The sequence below is a fragment of the Chenopodium quinoa genome, unplaced genomic scaffold (assembly GCF_001683475.1).
Source record: "Chenopodium quinoa cultivar QQ74 unplaced genomic scaffold, ASM168347v1, whole genome shotgun sequence".
NCBI classification, from domain to species: domain Eukaryota; kingdom Viridiplantae; phylum Streptophyta; class Magnoliopsida; order Caryophyllales; family Amaranthaceae; genus Chenopodium; species Chenopodium quinoa.
The window spans coordinates 2,239,042-2,257,008 of NW_018744092.1; the positions used below are offsets into that span (position 1 = coordinate 2,239,042).

Below are 17,967 nucleotides of genomic sequence, written 5' to 3' on the forward strand. Positions count from 1 at the left end.
CTAATGGTTATATATCAATCTTCAATGACATTCTTCACCAAGAAAATATAGCATTGACATTGCTATACTCCCATTCACTGACTTTGGTACATACTAGTTTTTTTTTTTTGGTGCACCATGTTGCATGTAACCAATTCATTTTTTTTTACTCATTAGTAATAATCTTATAATACATTGTTAAGCAAGGAATTCTTGTAATGCCAGCTTCATATATTATAGAAATTATTTACATGTACTGATATTGGTTCTAGCTTTATGGCTTATAGCTTGGAAATATTATACTTGTACAAATATTTAATTATCATTTCATTTTGAGTCATGATCTTAAGTCTTAACAGCCTTGCTACCTAATTAATTTGTGTTTAAGGTTCAACAAGATTTTGTGGAATCATATATGGAGAAGTAATAATTAATTTTCTAATTTTGATATTACTCAAATAAGGAGTTACCACAATTAAGATTATTATCATTACGAGTACAATATTTTAACTTTAGAGGTAATAAAATGAATGTAATTTAATGGGATATTTATTGTAATTTTTGTCTTGTTCACCAAACTTGACCATAAAAAGCAAAACATATCAAATTGCAATATTAATATATAATCAAAAAACAGATATGTTAAGATGAAGAATAATTAATTCCACAAATAAATAAAAAATTATATAATGACATCACATTATTTTTAAATGGACAAAACTACCCATCACCAAATTCACTCCCAAATAAAAAGTTTGATTAATTAATAAATCAAACTTTATAATTATTATATTTATAATTATAATATATATATATATATAAATTTTTTATTTTATAAAAAAAATATATGTATGCGCATTATACACTAAGGTGCATTTTAGTATTTCTTCCCATTAAATAGCAATACCATAAACGGCGCTTACTTTTTAACCAGATTATACATTACACAAAGTATCATTTTATTTCATTTTGGTAAAACTATTTTTTTTTTCCCTTTCTTAAAAACTCTTTAATCTCTTTCCTCTCTCCTAATTTCCGGTCACCGGAATTTTACCCCTCAATTTTTTTTTTTTGATTACCCATTTGCATTTTCAAACCCCTTTGATTTTTCCTAGTCTCCAAAAAAATTATTGAGCCTAGGAAAAAAATAAAATAAAATTAAAGGGTGATAAAATAGTTGAGTTTTTAGCTTTAATTTTTGTTCAGTAAAACCCAGAAATTTTCATAAAAATTATAAATAATTTGAATCTGGTGAAGTTTCGAAGAAAAATTAGTTGATCGATTTGAAGACTTATACGATCTATGTCTTCTTCATTTTTCACCCCAGTTGGACTATCAGTAAGTTGAACTTTTACTTTCTTTTTTTGGAATTTATTTTTGCTAATTTTAGTAGTTTAGTTGATATTCTACTGATTTATTAGCTGATTTTCTTCTTTTTTTTTTTTTTTTTTTGGCATTTTTGTAATTTGATTCTTTAGCTGCGATCTTCTTTTAATTAAAGTTTAGATTTTGGTAGAATTTTTGTGGGTAATTTGTAGTTTTATGAATTGGGTTTTATTTATGCTTTGATTTTTATTATGCACTTTAATTTTAATGCGCATGTTGAATTAGGATTGCCTTGAATTTTTCTGGGGTTTTCGTATTTTTCAACTGGATTTTGTGTTTGTTGATTTGGGTCTATTTTATTGTTATAGATCTGTTGTCTGCTATAATTTGAAATCCTCATAGATTTGTTGTCCCCTAGAAATTAGAGGATTGATTTATATTTGGGATTGAAGACTGAAAATGACTAAATTCAAAATTTGGGTCTTTATTAGTTTTGTGAGGTCTTAATTTTGGCTACTGGGTTTGACTGAAGTGCAGAGATATAGATATGGGCTGTTGTTGCACCACTCGCTTTCAGTGTATGGGCGCTATTTGTGGTCCTAGTTATAATTGAAGTATCGAGTCGAGTTGTTGAGTTTTCGACATGGAATCGAAGAGAGAGGAGGCTCTTGTAGCGAAACAGCATGCTGAGAAGAGATTTGCTGAGAAAGACTTTGTTGGTGCGAAGAATTTCGCGTTAAAAGCTCAAATGCTGTATCCCGAATTAGAAGGTATTTCGCAGATGGTGGCAACGTTTGATATATATGTTGCGTCTGAGGGGAAAGTTAATGGTGAAGTTGATTTTTATTCTATTCTCGGGTTAAAACCATCCGCTGATAAATCTTCAGTTAAAAGACAGTATAAAAGGCTTGCGGTGTTGCTACATCCAGATAAGAATAGAACTGTGGGAGCTGATGGGGCATTTAGGCTTGTTTCGGAAGCGTGGACTCATTTGTCAGATATTTCTAAAAGAGCTACATATGATCGCAAGAGGAATGGTCAACTGTCTTCCACAGTGGTTGCTGGGGCTACATATCCTACCAATTGTGCAAAGTCTTCTCTTCCTCCTACATTTTGGACAGTTTGCACTTCTTGTCAAGTTCAATATGAATATCTTCGGAAGTATGTCAATAAAAGGCTCTCATGTAAGAACTGCCGTGCTACTTTTATGGCTGTGGAAATGGGAACAGCTCCGATCAACGGTTCTTATCCTGTTTCACAGTTTTCATATGGGCCTGAAAATGGATACAATAGTAGTCATGGGCATAACATGTCATTCTACCCTACTAGTCCTGTATATGTTTCAGGGAACGGGGTTCCTGTGTATCACTCTGGTCACGGCTCTGAGTATGTTTCAAATGTGTCTTTTCAGTGGAGCACATCCCCGGGATCCTCTGCTGGGTATGTCAGCCCTAATGGATTTACCACTTCTGCTGATACGCTTTACCAGAGTAACGGATATCCAAGTAAACCTGGGAAAAAGATGAAAGCTGATGTAAGTGCCAATGGCTCAGTTGGCTGTAATCAATCATTGGGCACAACAAAGGTTACAAGGCCGTATAAGAAAAGAAAGGTTGAAAATGGTGGTAATTCTGCTGTAAATGGTGACGAGTTAGGTGGTAAGGTTGTTACAGAAGCAGCTATGCCTAAGGAAAATGGATGCACTGTACCCAAGTTTTCTGCCACTAATGAATCCTCTGTCAAGCGGTCTATTCCTCCACTGATTGATATCAGAACGTTGTTGATAGAGAAGGCCAGAAAAGAAATCCGGAAGAGGCTGGAAGAGATGAAATCGGAATCAATTGAGAATGGTGAAAAACTTCATAGGGAACCTGGTAAACCTGGAGAATCTCGGAGAAGAGCACATCTGGGTATCTCCCATTTGGAACCCAAGAAACTCGGGCCAGTCACTCTAACAGTTCCTGACTCTGACTTCCATGATTTTGACAAGGACAGGACAGAAGAGTGCTTCCAACCCAAGCAGATATGGGCACTGTATGATGAAGAGGACGGCATGCCCCGCCTTTATTGTCTGATACGCCAGATCATCTCAGTGAATCCATTCAAAATTCTAATTAGTTACTTGGGTTCTAAAACTGATACTGAGTTCGGATCAGTAAATTGGATAGATTCTGGATTCACAAAATCTTGTGGACATTTCCGAGCAACCACTACTGACATCATTGAAGGGGTCAACATGTTTTCTCACGTCTTAAGCCGGGAGAAGGCAGGCCGAGGAGGGTGTGTTCGTCTTTACCCAAGAAGCGGAGACATATGGGCCGTGTACCGGAACTGGTCAAAGGATTGGAATCGGTCAACTCCCTACGACGTGAGGCACCAATATGAAATGGTTGAGATAATGGATGATTACAACGAAGAGATTGGGATTTGTGTTACCCCACTTGTTAAGGTAGAGGGTTATAAGACGGTGTATAAGAGAAGCACCGACAAGGCCGCAGTTCAGTTGATACCGAGGAGAGAGATGGTCAGATTCTCGCACCAGGTGCCATCTTGGTTGCTCAAAGAGGTGCCTAATTTGCCAGATGAATGCTGGGATCTGGATCCTGCTGCCATCCCAGACCAGCTGCTTCAGCCGGTGAAAGATACCGAGGTCCAAGATTTAAATAAACCTAGTGAGAAAGACTCTTGAAACTAAATACTGCTCTTTTTGGGCATTTCTGATGATGAATGGATGGCTTTAACTCAATACTGATAGAGAAATATCATAAAGTAGGCAGGAGTTCACCATAGGATGATTTAGAGTAGTTCCGATGTTGGTCACAAGCTGATCGACGAACTTTGAACCCTAATGATTTTAGAGGGTTCATTGGTCATTGAGTGATGGGTGCTATGTAGGCATGTAGCAATCGTGTACTCAATTCTTAAATTGATTTTACTTGTGTTTTACAGGTTTTTGATCATCCTGCTAGATTTAGCTGTGAATTTTCATGCAAGAATTTTGTGCATGTTGAAGATGGTTTGCCGTTGGGTGGCGTTATCACAATTGCATGCTTCCACCGTTGTGTCACAAATAATCTTACAATTCCTCATTGTTGCTCAGAGTGTTCCAAACTTATTTACTACTCCATAATTGATTTTTAATCTTACAAGTATTATGTCATGTGTTGTATTGGGTATTGAGAATTATTCCCTTAAACTTTAACCAAGTCAGTGTTATACACAAAATCTGTTTCCAAAAGATTTTACTGCTTCCCAACCACCCCCCTCCCCCCCCCCCCCCCCAAATCAAATATATGCACCTTAAGATTTTAGGAAAATTTGTAAATTACCACCCAAATAGCAGACTTGTTTTGAAATTACCACCCGTTTATTTATTTATTTATTTTATTTTACCACCCTTTAAATTAAAAACGTTTTTATTTTCCCACCTTTTTCAAAATTCCGGTGGCTTTTCCGTCTGTGGGCCCCACCTAACGGCTATATTGACCCTTTTTACTGTCCCCCCCCCCCCCCCGCGATTTTTCTCTTTAAAACAGCTCCCAAACTCAATTCGCCTTTCCTTCACCAATTTCCACCAAATTTTCTCAGATTTTACTAATTATTTGAAGAATAAACCCCCACAAGTGAAGACGCTGAATTTGCAGTGAGGTATGATTCCATTTGTTCTTAAATTAGGGTTCTTCGCCAACTATGATTGGGGTAAATAGGTGGATTTGGGAATTACGGTTCTTGGGACAAATTAATTGGGGGTTTTCAACAATTAGGGTTCCTGTTGCTAATGAATTGGGCTTTTCTATGAAATTTGATTTCATTTGAGTTGATGCTGTTAAGTTTTGTTCAATAACTATTTATGTATGTACTGTATTGTTATGAGTGATTGTTGTTATGCATGAGTTCAAACCATAAGCTAATTCTGTTCTTGTTAATGAATGTTTTTCATGAGTGATTGTTGGATCATGTTGTAAGCTAGTTTTTTTTTTTTTTTTTTTTTTTTTTTTTTTTTTTTGGAATTTGTCTCGCAGAAATGGAGGAGGATAAGGTAGTTTTGAGATTTAAGTACTTGAGTTTTGTTGTTGACATTGAAGTAGTTGTAGGAAAAAGTAACTTGATGGATGCAATAGAATTTGAAGATCGACTTCGTGAAATGGAAGATCTAGTAGAAGGATCAGTAGACCTCTTGTACCCCACGTTTCAGTATGTTTACAAAGGGCAATATTGGACTTTAGAAGATGATGGTGACTTGCTCAATATGTATAGGAGGTCTCCTAATCAGGACATGTTTACCATACATGTTGGCACCACTGATGATCCTGGTTTCATGAATGACTTAATCTTGGAGTATAGGATGAAACAAAATGGGACATGGCCACCACCTGGTTATCCTCATTATGGAGGTCAACTACCACAATGACTAGGTGTGTTTGAGTTTGATGTGTGTAACAACTTGTTCATTGGAAGTGGTTGGTTGAATTGACATGTTTTATGCTAATTGCAGGTTGGATGATGTCCTGGAATAAATCATCTCCCACAAACCAGAAGAAATATAACTGTAGATTGCCTCTTGCAAGGTTGACATCTTGGACCAGGGACAACTCAGGGAGGAAATTTAAGGCTTGCAAATTCTATGGCCCTAACACTGAAACTAGGGGCTGCAAGTGTTTTGAATGAGTTGACATAGATGATGGAAGTGAGAGATGTGATCAACCAACTTTTGCTTGACAAGAAGTTGATGAAAGCTGAAGTGAACTCATTGAAAAGGGAGGTGGAGGACCTGACTGACCAAAGAAGATGTCTGCTAAATGAGGTTGACACATTGAAACTGAAATGCAAGGCTCTAAGTGGTGACAAGAAGAAGATGATCAGCAATAATGGCAATTCTGACAGCGAGCTGATGGCTGTTGTAGTTGTTATGTGTTCTGTTATTTTGGTTTTAGGTTGTCTTGTATTGAATAAATTGGTTTAAGGGAGGTGAGTGATTGCAGGGCTTAATGATTGTAATGCTAAACTAAGTATAGTTACTGAAATAAACAAGTAGTTTTGGTAAAATTATGTTGTGTTTATCTGATAATTCCAGCCTATTCAAACAACTACAACAATTTGACAAAAATGTAGACAGAAAATTTGATTGGAGGCAATGCCACTTTCAAGTGCATAACAATGACTAGTGAATTGAAAATACTGTCCAGTGCATAACAATTACACCAAAATATAGCTAATGGCAAGTAATATAAGAATGCTTTCTAATAGGTTGCAACTTGGTTCTTGGTGCTGTTGATTTTGGTGCAGAGGTGGTGGTAGCAGTTGTGGTTAAAGCTTGGCTTTGCTGGGTCTGCTGCTGCTGCTGGTCTTGCTGTTAGTGCTGCTTCTTATGCTGTTCGGGAACTTCTTGTTTGCATTAATGTTAGGTCCAGTACTAGCACCAACTATACTCTATATAAAAAAAAGGAACAATAGTTAGGTCAGACTTCAGATATACACAAAATTCAGTGCATAACCATATACAAAAAAAGGTACAACTTTTACCTTTTTCAGTGCTCTTTCTTCTCTTTTTTTTCTCTGATCTTTCACCACAGTGTCCAAATGGGGTCTCCCTCCATCTTTCTTTGGTGAAGATACAACAACTGGAGTAACAGAATGGTTTTTGCATAGTGTCCAAGCTGACCACAGTTCTTACAAGTGCTTCTCCTTCTGACAAGCTGCTGCACTTGCTAGCTCTAGGCACCCTCTTCTCTCTGCTCCAATTTTCTCTTCTTAGATTTAGGCCTTCTAGGCTGGATTTTGATGGCTGGTGGTTGAGGTAGTCTTAGCTTGACTTTTTCCCAATGATGTGGGCTAGGCATAGGTGCTATTTCATACTTATATGCCAACATATAGGTGGACACATGGTATGCACTATCCACATAATCTTCTGGGTCTGCCCTTTTGGCCATGATGCATGCATATGCATGGACACAAGGGATACATGTTAGCTCCCAATGATAGCAAGTGCATGATCCTTTTCTAAGGTCAACTGTTACTAGGTCAGAGTTCAGCTCAACCTCGTATGAGTCATCCCTAGACACTTGCACAATACAATGCTTAGCAGCTGGTTTTATCCTTTGAAATTTTTTTTTTTCGCATAAGGAACTACTTTCCCTTCCATTTTCTGATAACACTCCCACTTATCATGGTTTCTTTTCATCATATACCTCCTAAGCCACTCCATTTGTGTCAGAATAGGCTTATCCCTAACTTCTTTTATTACAGCAATAAAAGTCTCACAAATGTTGTTAAGAAGCATGTTTAACTTTGGGAATGAGCTGAAGGCATGTCTAGACTAGTGCTTTGGTGGGATGTCAGCAAGGTATTCATAGGCCTCTTCAGACAAATTTTTTATTGATTCCATGGTTACTTCAAAGTCAAACTAAAAAAGAACAAAAAACAACCAAATAAAGATCACATCACCTAACCATGGATTGTTAACACACAACATACCAAATACACCACTTCACACAACAAACAACACATCACACAATCAACTAAACAAAACTGAGATACTTAAGAAAGAGAGCCGTACCAAAGTTGTTTTTCTAGCTGCTGACTAGAAAAGCTCCTTGAAAGTAGAGACACTAAACTGCAACTTTAAGTTAGCCCATATATGCCTGACACAGTACTTAGTTTCTGCATATGGAACAACTTGCTGCAAAGCTTCTAGCAGGCCCTATTGACATAGCAAATAAGATCACATGCAGTCAGAAAGGTCAACCAGGTGCAAAACATCATTGAAACAACTGTATACACTAAGTACATGCTTACCTTTTGCCTATCAAACATAAAGGTATACCCAAGACCTTGATTTTCATCTTTAAGGGTCTGCATCAGCTGCTCAAGGAAGAAAATCCAGGTCTCTTTGTTCTCTATTTTAACTGTAGCCCATGCAATAGGGTAAATGTTATTATTGCCATCCTTACCAACTGCTACAAGGATCTGTCCTGGATATGGACCTTTCAAATATGTTCCATCAAGCCCAATCAATGGTCTACAACCAGGTAGGAACCCTTTTGCCAAAGTGCAAGGCACATGTACATTCTAAAGAATAATGGAGATTCAGGCTGCTCTACTTCATCAACTACTACAAAACAACCAGAACCAGGGCTGTGCTTCATAACAACCTTCCCATAGTCCCAAACTCTTACATACTGTTCTGCTGCTGAGCCATAAATCATGAGTTTAGCCCTTGCCCTTGCCATCCAAGCTTTACTATAAGTTATCTGAATCCCTAGGTCACCTAAAACTCTCATTCTGAAATTTTTAATCTTCCACCTTGGTTCAGTTCTAAAATCCTCAATGTACTTCTCAGCTAAGTATTCATCACTTAAGCTGTGATTGCTTCTAACCCTTAGACACTTATGCTTTAAATTCAAGTTCTTAATCTGCCAAAAATTTTGGTTTACAGACCTCCTAGCAACCAGCCTAAAGTGACATCTCCTACCCTCAACACAAGTACAAAGAGGCAATCTACATTTTTTTGCATTCCATTTGCACTGACACCTCCTTCTACATTGAATGGTAATCTTGCTGCTATTATTGTGAAAATACCAATATTCATACATGTTTTCAATTGCATGAACCCTGAGAGCTTTCCTAAGTACCTTGTTGTTGAGGAACTTCTGGTATTTCATCAATTGAATTGGTCTTTTGAAGTCTGTTGAAGCATGGAACCATGAACTATTGTCATGATCATCATCAGATCCTCTAGGACTCTCCAACTCCTCAGAACCAGAAGTGAACTCTCTAACCTCTTTGATCAATAGTTTACTTTGCAGCACCAACTCATTATTCTGTAATCCAACCACTTGATGTTCATTCTTGTCTTGCATATCCTTCAGACTTGCATTAACCTCTTCTAATATGTTGCTGATAGTGTTGTTCAGATCTATGACATCTTCAGCTCCCTCATCTTCCCCCTCCTCATCCCCTGCTTCCCATTCTATATTAGTCTCACTGAAATCAGAGCTTGATGAACCAGATCCAGAATCTGATTCCAGCTCAAGCTTTCTCTTTGATTCTTCTTGCAGTCACCCTTTGTTCTCCCCTTTCCCCGTCTCTTTCCCTTCAACTTGTTGTTCTTCTTGCAGACCTTCATACTCACCTTGCTTGCCCTTCCCTTTAACACTCTTTGTGGGAAACTATTCTCCACCTTTGTTGCTTTCTGTATCCCCCTTGTCTTTTGTGGACACTTGCTGCTTTAACCTAGGGCTTCTTCTAACTTCAATGGGATTCACAACTGTGCTTTGACTATTTTGGGTAGGTTCAACAGTAATGGGTTCTTCACTAACAGCCCTAAAGTGTTCTTGGCTAGTATAATAAAGTGCAACAAAGCTATCCTTATTCTTTGTCTCCAAAAAGCCCTTGACTTCCTCATTAGTCACAATTTCCCTTTTGCCATTTGACCAAGTCCTTCCCTTTTTTTTTATACCAAATATTCCACAAACTTGGCACTTGCAAATCTAACGTCACAAACCCCCAAACACTACAAGAAAACAGTTGTTTCTCGACGGATAAAATCCGTCGGAATCATTTGAAATTCCGTCGGAAATCATCTTTCCGACGGAATTATGTCAGAATGGTCTGTCGCGAAACATTTTGTAGGAAATTCGACTTTTTCCGAGGGATTTTCTATCGGAAAAGCGTATTCCGACGGAATTAGATCTATCGGCGCATGGATTGACTTAAATTGAGAATCCGTCACAATATTCCGACGAAATTAATTTCGTCGGTATATACCTCTTCCGACGGAATAATCCGTCGGAATCAAATACCTTCTTCTGGTAGGCTTCCTACAAGATATACATATGAAAAGGAGCAACTTACTAAGTTTAAGGAAGCAATTTCAACAAAATAGAACCAAGTAAGGCCTAATTGACTTCTACTTTGCCCATATTCTTCATTTCTTATCAAATGAACTCTTTATTTCTCATAACATGTCAATAATAGGTAGTTTTAGGTGTATAGGGCTTGAAATCACAAAAAAAAACCCAATTAACTAAGTTTTAAGAACCATTTTCATCCAAATTCATCTTAATATGGCCTAAATGACTTCTACTTTGCCCATTTTCTTCATTTCTTACCAAATGAACTCTTTCTTTATCATAATATGTCAATAATAGGTATTTTTAAGTGTATAGGGCTTGAAATCACAAAAAAAAAACCAATTACCTAAGTTTTAAGAACCATTTTCATCCAAATTCATCCAAATATGGCCTAAATGATTTCTACTTTGCCCATTTTCTTCATTTCTTACCAAATGAACTCTTTCTTTCTCATAACATGTCAATAATACGCAGTTTTAGGTGTATAGGGCTTGAAATCACAAAAAAAACAATTAACTAAGTTTTAAGAACCATTTTCATCCAAGTTCATCCAAATATGGTCTAAATGACTTCTACTTTGCCTATTTTTTTCATTTCTTACCAAATGAACTCTATCTTTCTCATAACATGTCAATAATAGGTTTCTCTTCTACCACCTATCAACGTTTTGAATATAAACGTCACATTTCATGAATTGAAGTGCAAGATGTAAAATTCCTAATTATGTCACAGTTAGACCGTTTATATCACCTTGTGATGAAACCAATCAGAGAATTCAGCTTCGCATTTCTCCACGACTTCTTCTCTACGCAATTAAGGTCGAGTATTAAGAATTTAATTAGTCCTCAAACTTCCTACGGGATCAAAGACACGCGGTAAATCAACATTGTAATCATTTTAATTGTTCATAACTTTGAGTACAATTCATTCTTAAACATATTATACCTTTCGTATTCACCAAGAATGCCGTTGTTTTCAAGCTTCACTATCACTAGGGTGTGCTATTGTGCCTTGAACTCGAGGGTTTTTCGAATGCCATGTCATTTCCTCCGAAATGTTCTTGGTTGCAAAGAGCCTTTGCAACCTGGGTGTGATCAGGAAATAAAATAAAACATTCAAAGGGCACTAAGCTACCTTTAGAAGTCTTCTTGTATCGGTCGCTGCCACACACCTTACAAGTAGATAGCTGAGCATCATCCTTCCAAAACAACATACATCCTTTCGGGCATGCATGAATCTTTTCATGAGGCAGCTCCAACCCCTTCACAATCTTCTTCACCTCATAGAATGTGTCGGCCATATGGTTGTTGTTAGGAATCGCTTCATTGACTAAAGAAGCAAACCCATCAACACATCTATAGGGAAAATTATACTCGCACTTTAGACTAGTAATTCTAGCAGCCATCTCTAACACAGACAATGAACTCCCTTCATATAATGGTTGTCCAGAAGCTTTCAACAAATCCAGATAACGCTTGGCTTGTGCATTAGGCTCTTCCTCTGATGAAACACTAGCCTGTTCGGAATGCCCTTGATCTTGAGTATGACCAAAAGCATCGAAAACCATTTCACGATATTCATTGGACCGCCGTTCAGGAACTCCTGGAAACCCTTCCCCATGACGCATCCACTCGTAGTAATTAGGTACAAAACCCTTGCGATACAAATGAATTTTAACCATTTTCGCATCCAAAGCCGTTTGTTCTTACATTTTAAACATGGAAACCTAACTTCATTCGGGTTACTACTCTCGGGATGATCTTTGACGTACTGAATGAATTCATCAACATCTTTCACGAACTCTGGAATAATAGAATGCTCAACCTTCCTTTCATACATCCAGCTATGTTCTGTTCGTTTCATGATTACAACTTCTACACAACTCACGCATATGTATAATCACATTAGCCACAAAGCATATTTAATATTCATTATCCATCAAAGTGTTATGGAAATGAAAATGAGATTTGAAATGATGTCCAAGGGTCCTTATCACTCCAACCTAAACCATCCTTGTACGTTTAATCCCACTAGTGAATGTAAGTCGGGTTTTCAATTCTATGGAAAATCCGGCAGCATTTCCCTACAGTTCTCCAAGTACACGATGTAGGCGATTAGATACACCTACATATGTACCCAGAACAGTGTAGAGAAATTAAACGACAAGCCAGGATATTTCCTAGAATCAATAATAAGGCATACATTCACCACCTAAGTGAGAATAAACGTACAAGGACAGTCCCAACCGGGGACTATTCAAGACATACTCCTAATGTGTATGCCTTGAACGGGTATCTAGACATATGATTACGAAAATGATTCATTTACCAAATATATAAAGTAAAGGGCACATGCATTATATTAAACAAATATATCATAATTAAACTAAACTAAACAAATATATTAAACAATTATAAAACATTATATAAAACAAATATATTAAACTAAATAAACTAACATACATTATATTAAACTAAACTAAACTAACATACATTATTATATTAAACTAAACTAAACCAAACTAAACTAACATATCATAATACAGCACATTCATTTCAAATATTTCAACATATTTAAACATAAAATACAACAAACATGTATACACTACACTAAAAACAATGATAAACTAACATATATCTATATACAATTTGTCACTAACATGCCATGTATAAACTAAACTAAGAATTATAGGGTTTATAATGTCACTAACCTTTAGATCTGCACTTTTTATTGACAATCAAACCAAGTAAATCTACAAATCCTACAAATACTTACAATTAGAAACTTAATTAGGGTTTGAAATTAATTAAACAACTTAAATTGAATTAGAAAACATGGGAGAAACAACTCACTAAGGGTCGAGGAGGATTCGGTGGTGGTTGCCTGGAAACGGCCTAGATGGAGGATTCGGTTAGTTTAATTATTTTAAAAATAAATAAATAAAGGTCGAGGCTTACCGGCTGCACAACGACGGGAGGATGGAGGTGGTGGCGGTTCTGGTCGCAGCGATGACGGAGGAGGTGGATCCTGTAGAAATGGTGATGGTGGTTAGGGTTTAACGTAAAAAAAAAAAACCAAATACAAAATTTATTAAACTTATCAATCAGCAGCCCAAGAGTCACAACGCGTCGGCGGCGAGACGCCGGTGGTTATAGTGAAACGGCGCCTCTTGAAACTTCGCCCCCTTTTCTCTTTCCCTTTCTCTTTCTCGTTCTTCCGTCGTTCTCTCTCTTACCCCTATTCTTTCTCGTTCCCTTTCACACGGCGGCGGCGGCGAGACGCCGGTGGTTGCCGATGTGAAATTTCGCCCCCTTTTCTCTTCTCTTTCTCTTCCCTTCCCGTCATTCTTTCTCTTCCCTCTATTCTTTCTAGTTCGACAAATGAGTAGATCTAAACTCCTTTTTTTTATTTTTTTATTTTTTTTAATTAAAGACTTTCCGACGAAATTACATTATGTCAGAAACTAGAACTTCCGACGGAATAATCCGTTGGAAACGCCGAAATTATAGCGAGGAATATTCCGTCGGTACAGGAATATTCCGTCGGAATATTTTGACGGATTAAAATTCATCAAAATTTTCGAATTTTCTGACGGAACTTGAGGGACGTCGGAACTATTCCTTTGGAAATGGCCTTTTTCTAGTAATGATTTTGAATTAAATACTTTCCGACGGAATTTTTTTTTGTTAGAGATTAGTACTTTTGACAGAATATTCCGTCGGAAGTATTAATTTCAGACATAAAAAAATTCCGTTAGAAAATTTTCGAGGGATATTCCATCGGAAAGTACTTTTTCCGTCGGAATTTTCCTACGGATTAAATTTCATCAGAAATTTCAAAATTTTCGACAGAACTTTAGGTCCGTCGGAAAATGGCCTATTTCTAGTAGTGAAATGCAAGCTTCTCTAAGCAAGTGGAGTGACATTGTCACTCACTTTGCAGCTATACCTCCAAACTCCCATCCTCCCTTATACACAGCAACAAGCTTATCCCTTCTTTTTTTTTCACAAACACACCACCTAATCTAATCTTAACATCCACATATTTCACATTATCAGGCACCTGTTCATATAAAGGCAATAATAAGTAATTTAAAGTCAAACTCATTTGTTTACTAAACCCTAGACAATTGATTCCGCAATGTGTTCCATATAGCATAATTAAACAATCCCCCCAATTAAACAACAATTACAGTATAAATTGGCTACAATAAATTAATGGAAACTAACTCAGATACACAATGAACCCTAACTTTACACAAAATGCAATTATACCATCAACAACAAACAAATTCCAAAATTAAGTTGAAAATTACAGAAATGCTTACCTTTGTCATCGCCATTGACATCAGCAAATGCCAGGAACTTGACCTAGCTTCTGGTCCCCAAAGAACATCCATAGATGGCGACTTTTCGCACTTCTTTACCTTCTCCAGTACATGCAAGTACAGTAAAGCAATAAGTTTGCAGAAAAAAAAACTTAGGGTTTTACTTTAATAATTTTAGGGGTGGTTAAACACTTGACAGAGAATTTAAGAAGAAAGAGGGAGAAGATTGATGATTTTTCAGCAATTTATTGAAGGAATTGAATGAGGGAAGGGTTTAGTAGAGTGTAATAGAATAGTGAGAGGGTGAAGTCCAGAGAAAAGAAGGAAAAAAAAAGGAAGGAAATAAGTTAGGTGGGGCCCACAGACGGAAAAGCCACTGGAATTGTGAAAAATGGAAAATAAATACGTTTTCAATTTAAGGGGTGGTAAAATTAAAAAAAAAAAAAATTAAACGGGTGGTAATTTCAAAACAAGTCTGCTATTTGGGTGGTAATTTACAAATTTTCCTAAGATTTTTAAAAAATTTCTTTTGAAAAACGACAACCATAACTTTAATTACATGGCAGATTCTTATTGGTCGAAATATCCAAGTCATCTTTTCTTTTTGAATTATTTTAAATGCCTAAAATAATTAAAAATCATTTTTAATTTTCAAAATTTATTTTTAGTTTTTTTGTTTAATTTAATTATTATTAAAATTAAAAACTAAATCATGGGTTGTAAACCCCCAAGTCAATTTTCTTACCCTTATCAATATATATTAGGGTTCATCCCCAAAATCCAATCAGATCATCAACCAAATCATGGCATCAAATTCATCAAAACCTGCACGAAGAACTAACTAACCAATTGCAACAAGTTCGAACACAATTAAACAAAAAGCAAATATTCGACTCATTAATTCAATCCTACTCCACCTCTTCTTCATCAACCCAGAAACTCTTCTACGACGTCGTCAGCCGCGTTGCCACCGTAACCGCACTCGAAATTCCAACCCTGATTTCAAACCCAATTTTCGACCAAATTGACCGGTATCATGAAGAAACTATAAAGGAAAATGATGACTAAATCATCATTATCATTATTAATTACTGTTTATAGTTTATTTTGTAATCCCTTGATTTACTCATTTAGGTTGATAATCAAAGATATCCCTTATTCTCAGCTAATGTACCTAGACAAAACTCTTATGTATCTAGTCATAATCTAATGCTTACCTATGTACTATAAATACTCTTGTATACTCTTCAATATAATCAAGCTTTCCAACATTATTCTCTTTCTCATAACTTTATCAGAAACTGCATCGCTCTAATAGATGATAGTATAAACGTCCGATTTGGTGATCAATTTATAAACGAATTACAAATTTTCGGTAGTTTATCATGATTCATGGATGAACAAGGAAGAGCAACCTTTTAATTTTAATTTTCTGATTTTAGTTTCTAATTTCAATAATAATTAAATTAATTAATTAGTAAAATAAAAAAAATTTGAAAACTAAAAATGATTTTTAATAAATTTAGGTGTTTAAAAATAATTTTAAAATTAGCCAATAAGAATAATGCACCACATGTCAAAGTTATGGCTAAATTATCTAATTTTTCTTACATCCATTCATGATTGTTATGAATATTCAAGTCTAGCCTTGTTTAGTTCACTTTATTCAGGACTTTTCGTTATTTTTTAAGTGTTACACTTTTCTTTTGCAGTCGTTTTTTTTAAAGTGTTATACTTTTTTTTTTTTTTTTTTTGCAACCTAGCCCATTTAAATATTAACACTTTCTTCTTTTACAATCCCTAGTCCCTACTTAACCTACTAGGCCACTACTACTGGAGCATTGGGTATTATTTCATTCTTTCTTACATCTCTTACTTTTTATAAAATATTAACCTCACTATCTTTTCTTACAATTTTTTAATACCTCAATTACCTCACTTACATCTTTTTATATTCAAGTCAATTAATTTGCCTAAAATTATGTATCGGTTAAAGTGTCACACTTAAAAAAAAATGGAGGGAGTACTTAAATCAGATCAGTTTAATTTAATTCATATCACATCAAATCAGAAAAAAAAAAGTATTGAATATTTTAAGTATGGTTTTTATTGCTAAAAATCTTTGATTTTGTAATGAATTTTTTTTATGAAAATTACATGTTAATATATACACATTATTACGAATCTTACAATACCCTAGCTACTTGATACATACATATATATATATATATATATATATATATATATATATATATATATATATATATATATATATATATATATATATATATATATACATACATACATACATACATACATATATATATATATATATATATATATATACATATACATACATATACATATATTTTTATAGATTAACATACTTAAATTCTAATGTTAAAGTTTGGTCTATTAGATAATCAGATCACATCAGAAAAAAAATAAGTTCATACCAGATCAAGTAAAAAAAAAAGTTTAAATCATATCAGTGAAAATAAGGTAAATTAAACCGGGCCTCACTTTTGCTATCTAACGGAATAATATACAATTACCATCTTAAATTAATACATTCCAAGAACAAAATTTGTTGAGCTATACTTCAAATTTTACGAGTAATTTTTTTTGAACAAAAATTTACGAGTAATTTAGACCAATAACAATTGCACTGCCATTTTCCCAATACTTCAAATTTTAATTAATTGTAATGTTTTACAAGGAAAAAAATGTTATAATGTAATCTTTCCGTTCTGAAAAAAAGGTTACGTTTGGTGATTTAGTACGGTTAATAAGGAAAATAGATATTGAAAATTAATAATTAGATTTCACATATTAAGGGACAAGGGGGAGTATGTATGAGGGAAATATGTAAAAAAAAAATAATACTTTAAATCTAAGAAATAGTTGAAACGTAACTGTTAAAGGGAAACGCGTAAAATGACAAACGTATCTCTTCTTTCAGGTACATAGGGAGTATAATATTGTTATTTATTTTGGTGCTTAGAGAGCCATGAGGATAGGTGATGAAAATCAATCCCAAGATCTCCTGAAATCGAAAAGAAAGCTTTAACCAACTGCGTTATCCCTTACTCTCATAATATTGTTAAATTAGTGAGAGTGAGGGATAGCATAAGTGGTTAGAGCTCCCCTCCCGATTTCAGGTTATCCTAGAGTTGATTCTCATCACTCGCTCTTGTGGCTCTCTAAACACACACACACACAAAAAAAAAAAAAAAAAAAATTGTTAAATTAGTCTCAATATATTTCAAAATAGTTAAACATCAACTTTTTTTTTTTAATGTATTATTGATGGTCAATGTTAGCAATTGATAATAATTAAAGTTAAATCATTGCATGTATTTAGAAATGGGTGATATTGGGTACATACCCATGTTATATGATGCTGATTACATCACGGGGTATTTTGGTCAGTTTTGATGAAACTTAAAATTTCAATGGTATATTTTGTGTACCATTAGAAAC

General features: G+C 35.1%; 1 protein-coding gene across 2 annotated transcripts; it reads left to right on the plus strand.

Annotated features, from left to right (window-relative positions):
• The first annotated feature begins 935 nt into the window (after positions 1-935).
• On the plus strand, positions 936-4,359 carry LOC110691821. Of its 2 annotated transcripts, none has more exons than XM_021868776.1 (2): positions 936-1,317; positions 1,838-4,359. In XM_021868776.1, exon 2 carries the CDS (start codon positions 1,949-1,951, stop codon positions 3,992-3,994), a length of 2,046 nt encoding a protein of 681 aa, XP_021724468.1. In that variant the 5' UTR covers positions 936-1,317; positions 1,838-1,948; the 3' UTR covers positions 3,995-4,359. The 2 variants fall into 2 exon arrangements, with proteins under 2 accessions (XP_021724468.1, XP_021724469.1); XM_021868777.1 differs by having other exon boundaries at positions 1,843-4,359.
• Positions 4,360-17,967: the final 13,608 nt, after the last annotated feature.

Excerpts from the sequence above, each read along its gene's own strand:
- LOC110691821 (XM_021868776.1), top strand. The coding sequence starts at position 1,949 with ATGGAATCGAAGAGAGAGGAGGCTCTTGTAGCGAAACAGCATGCTGAG.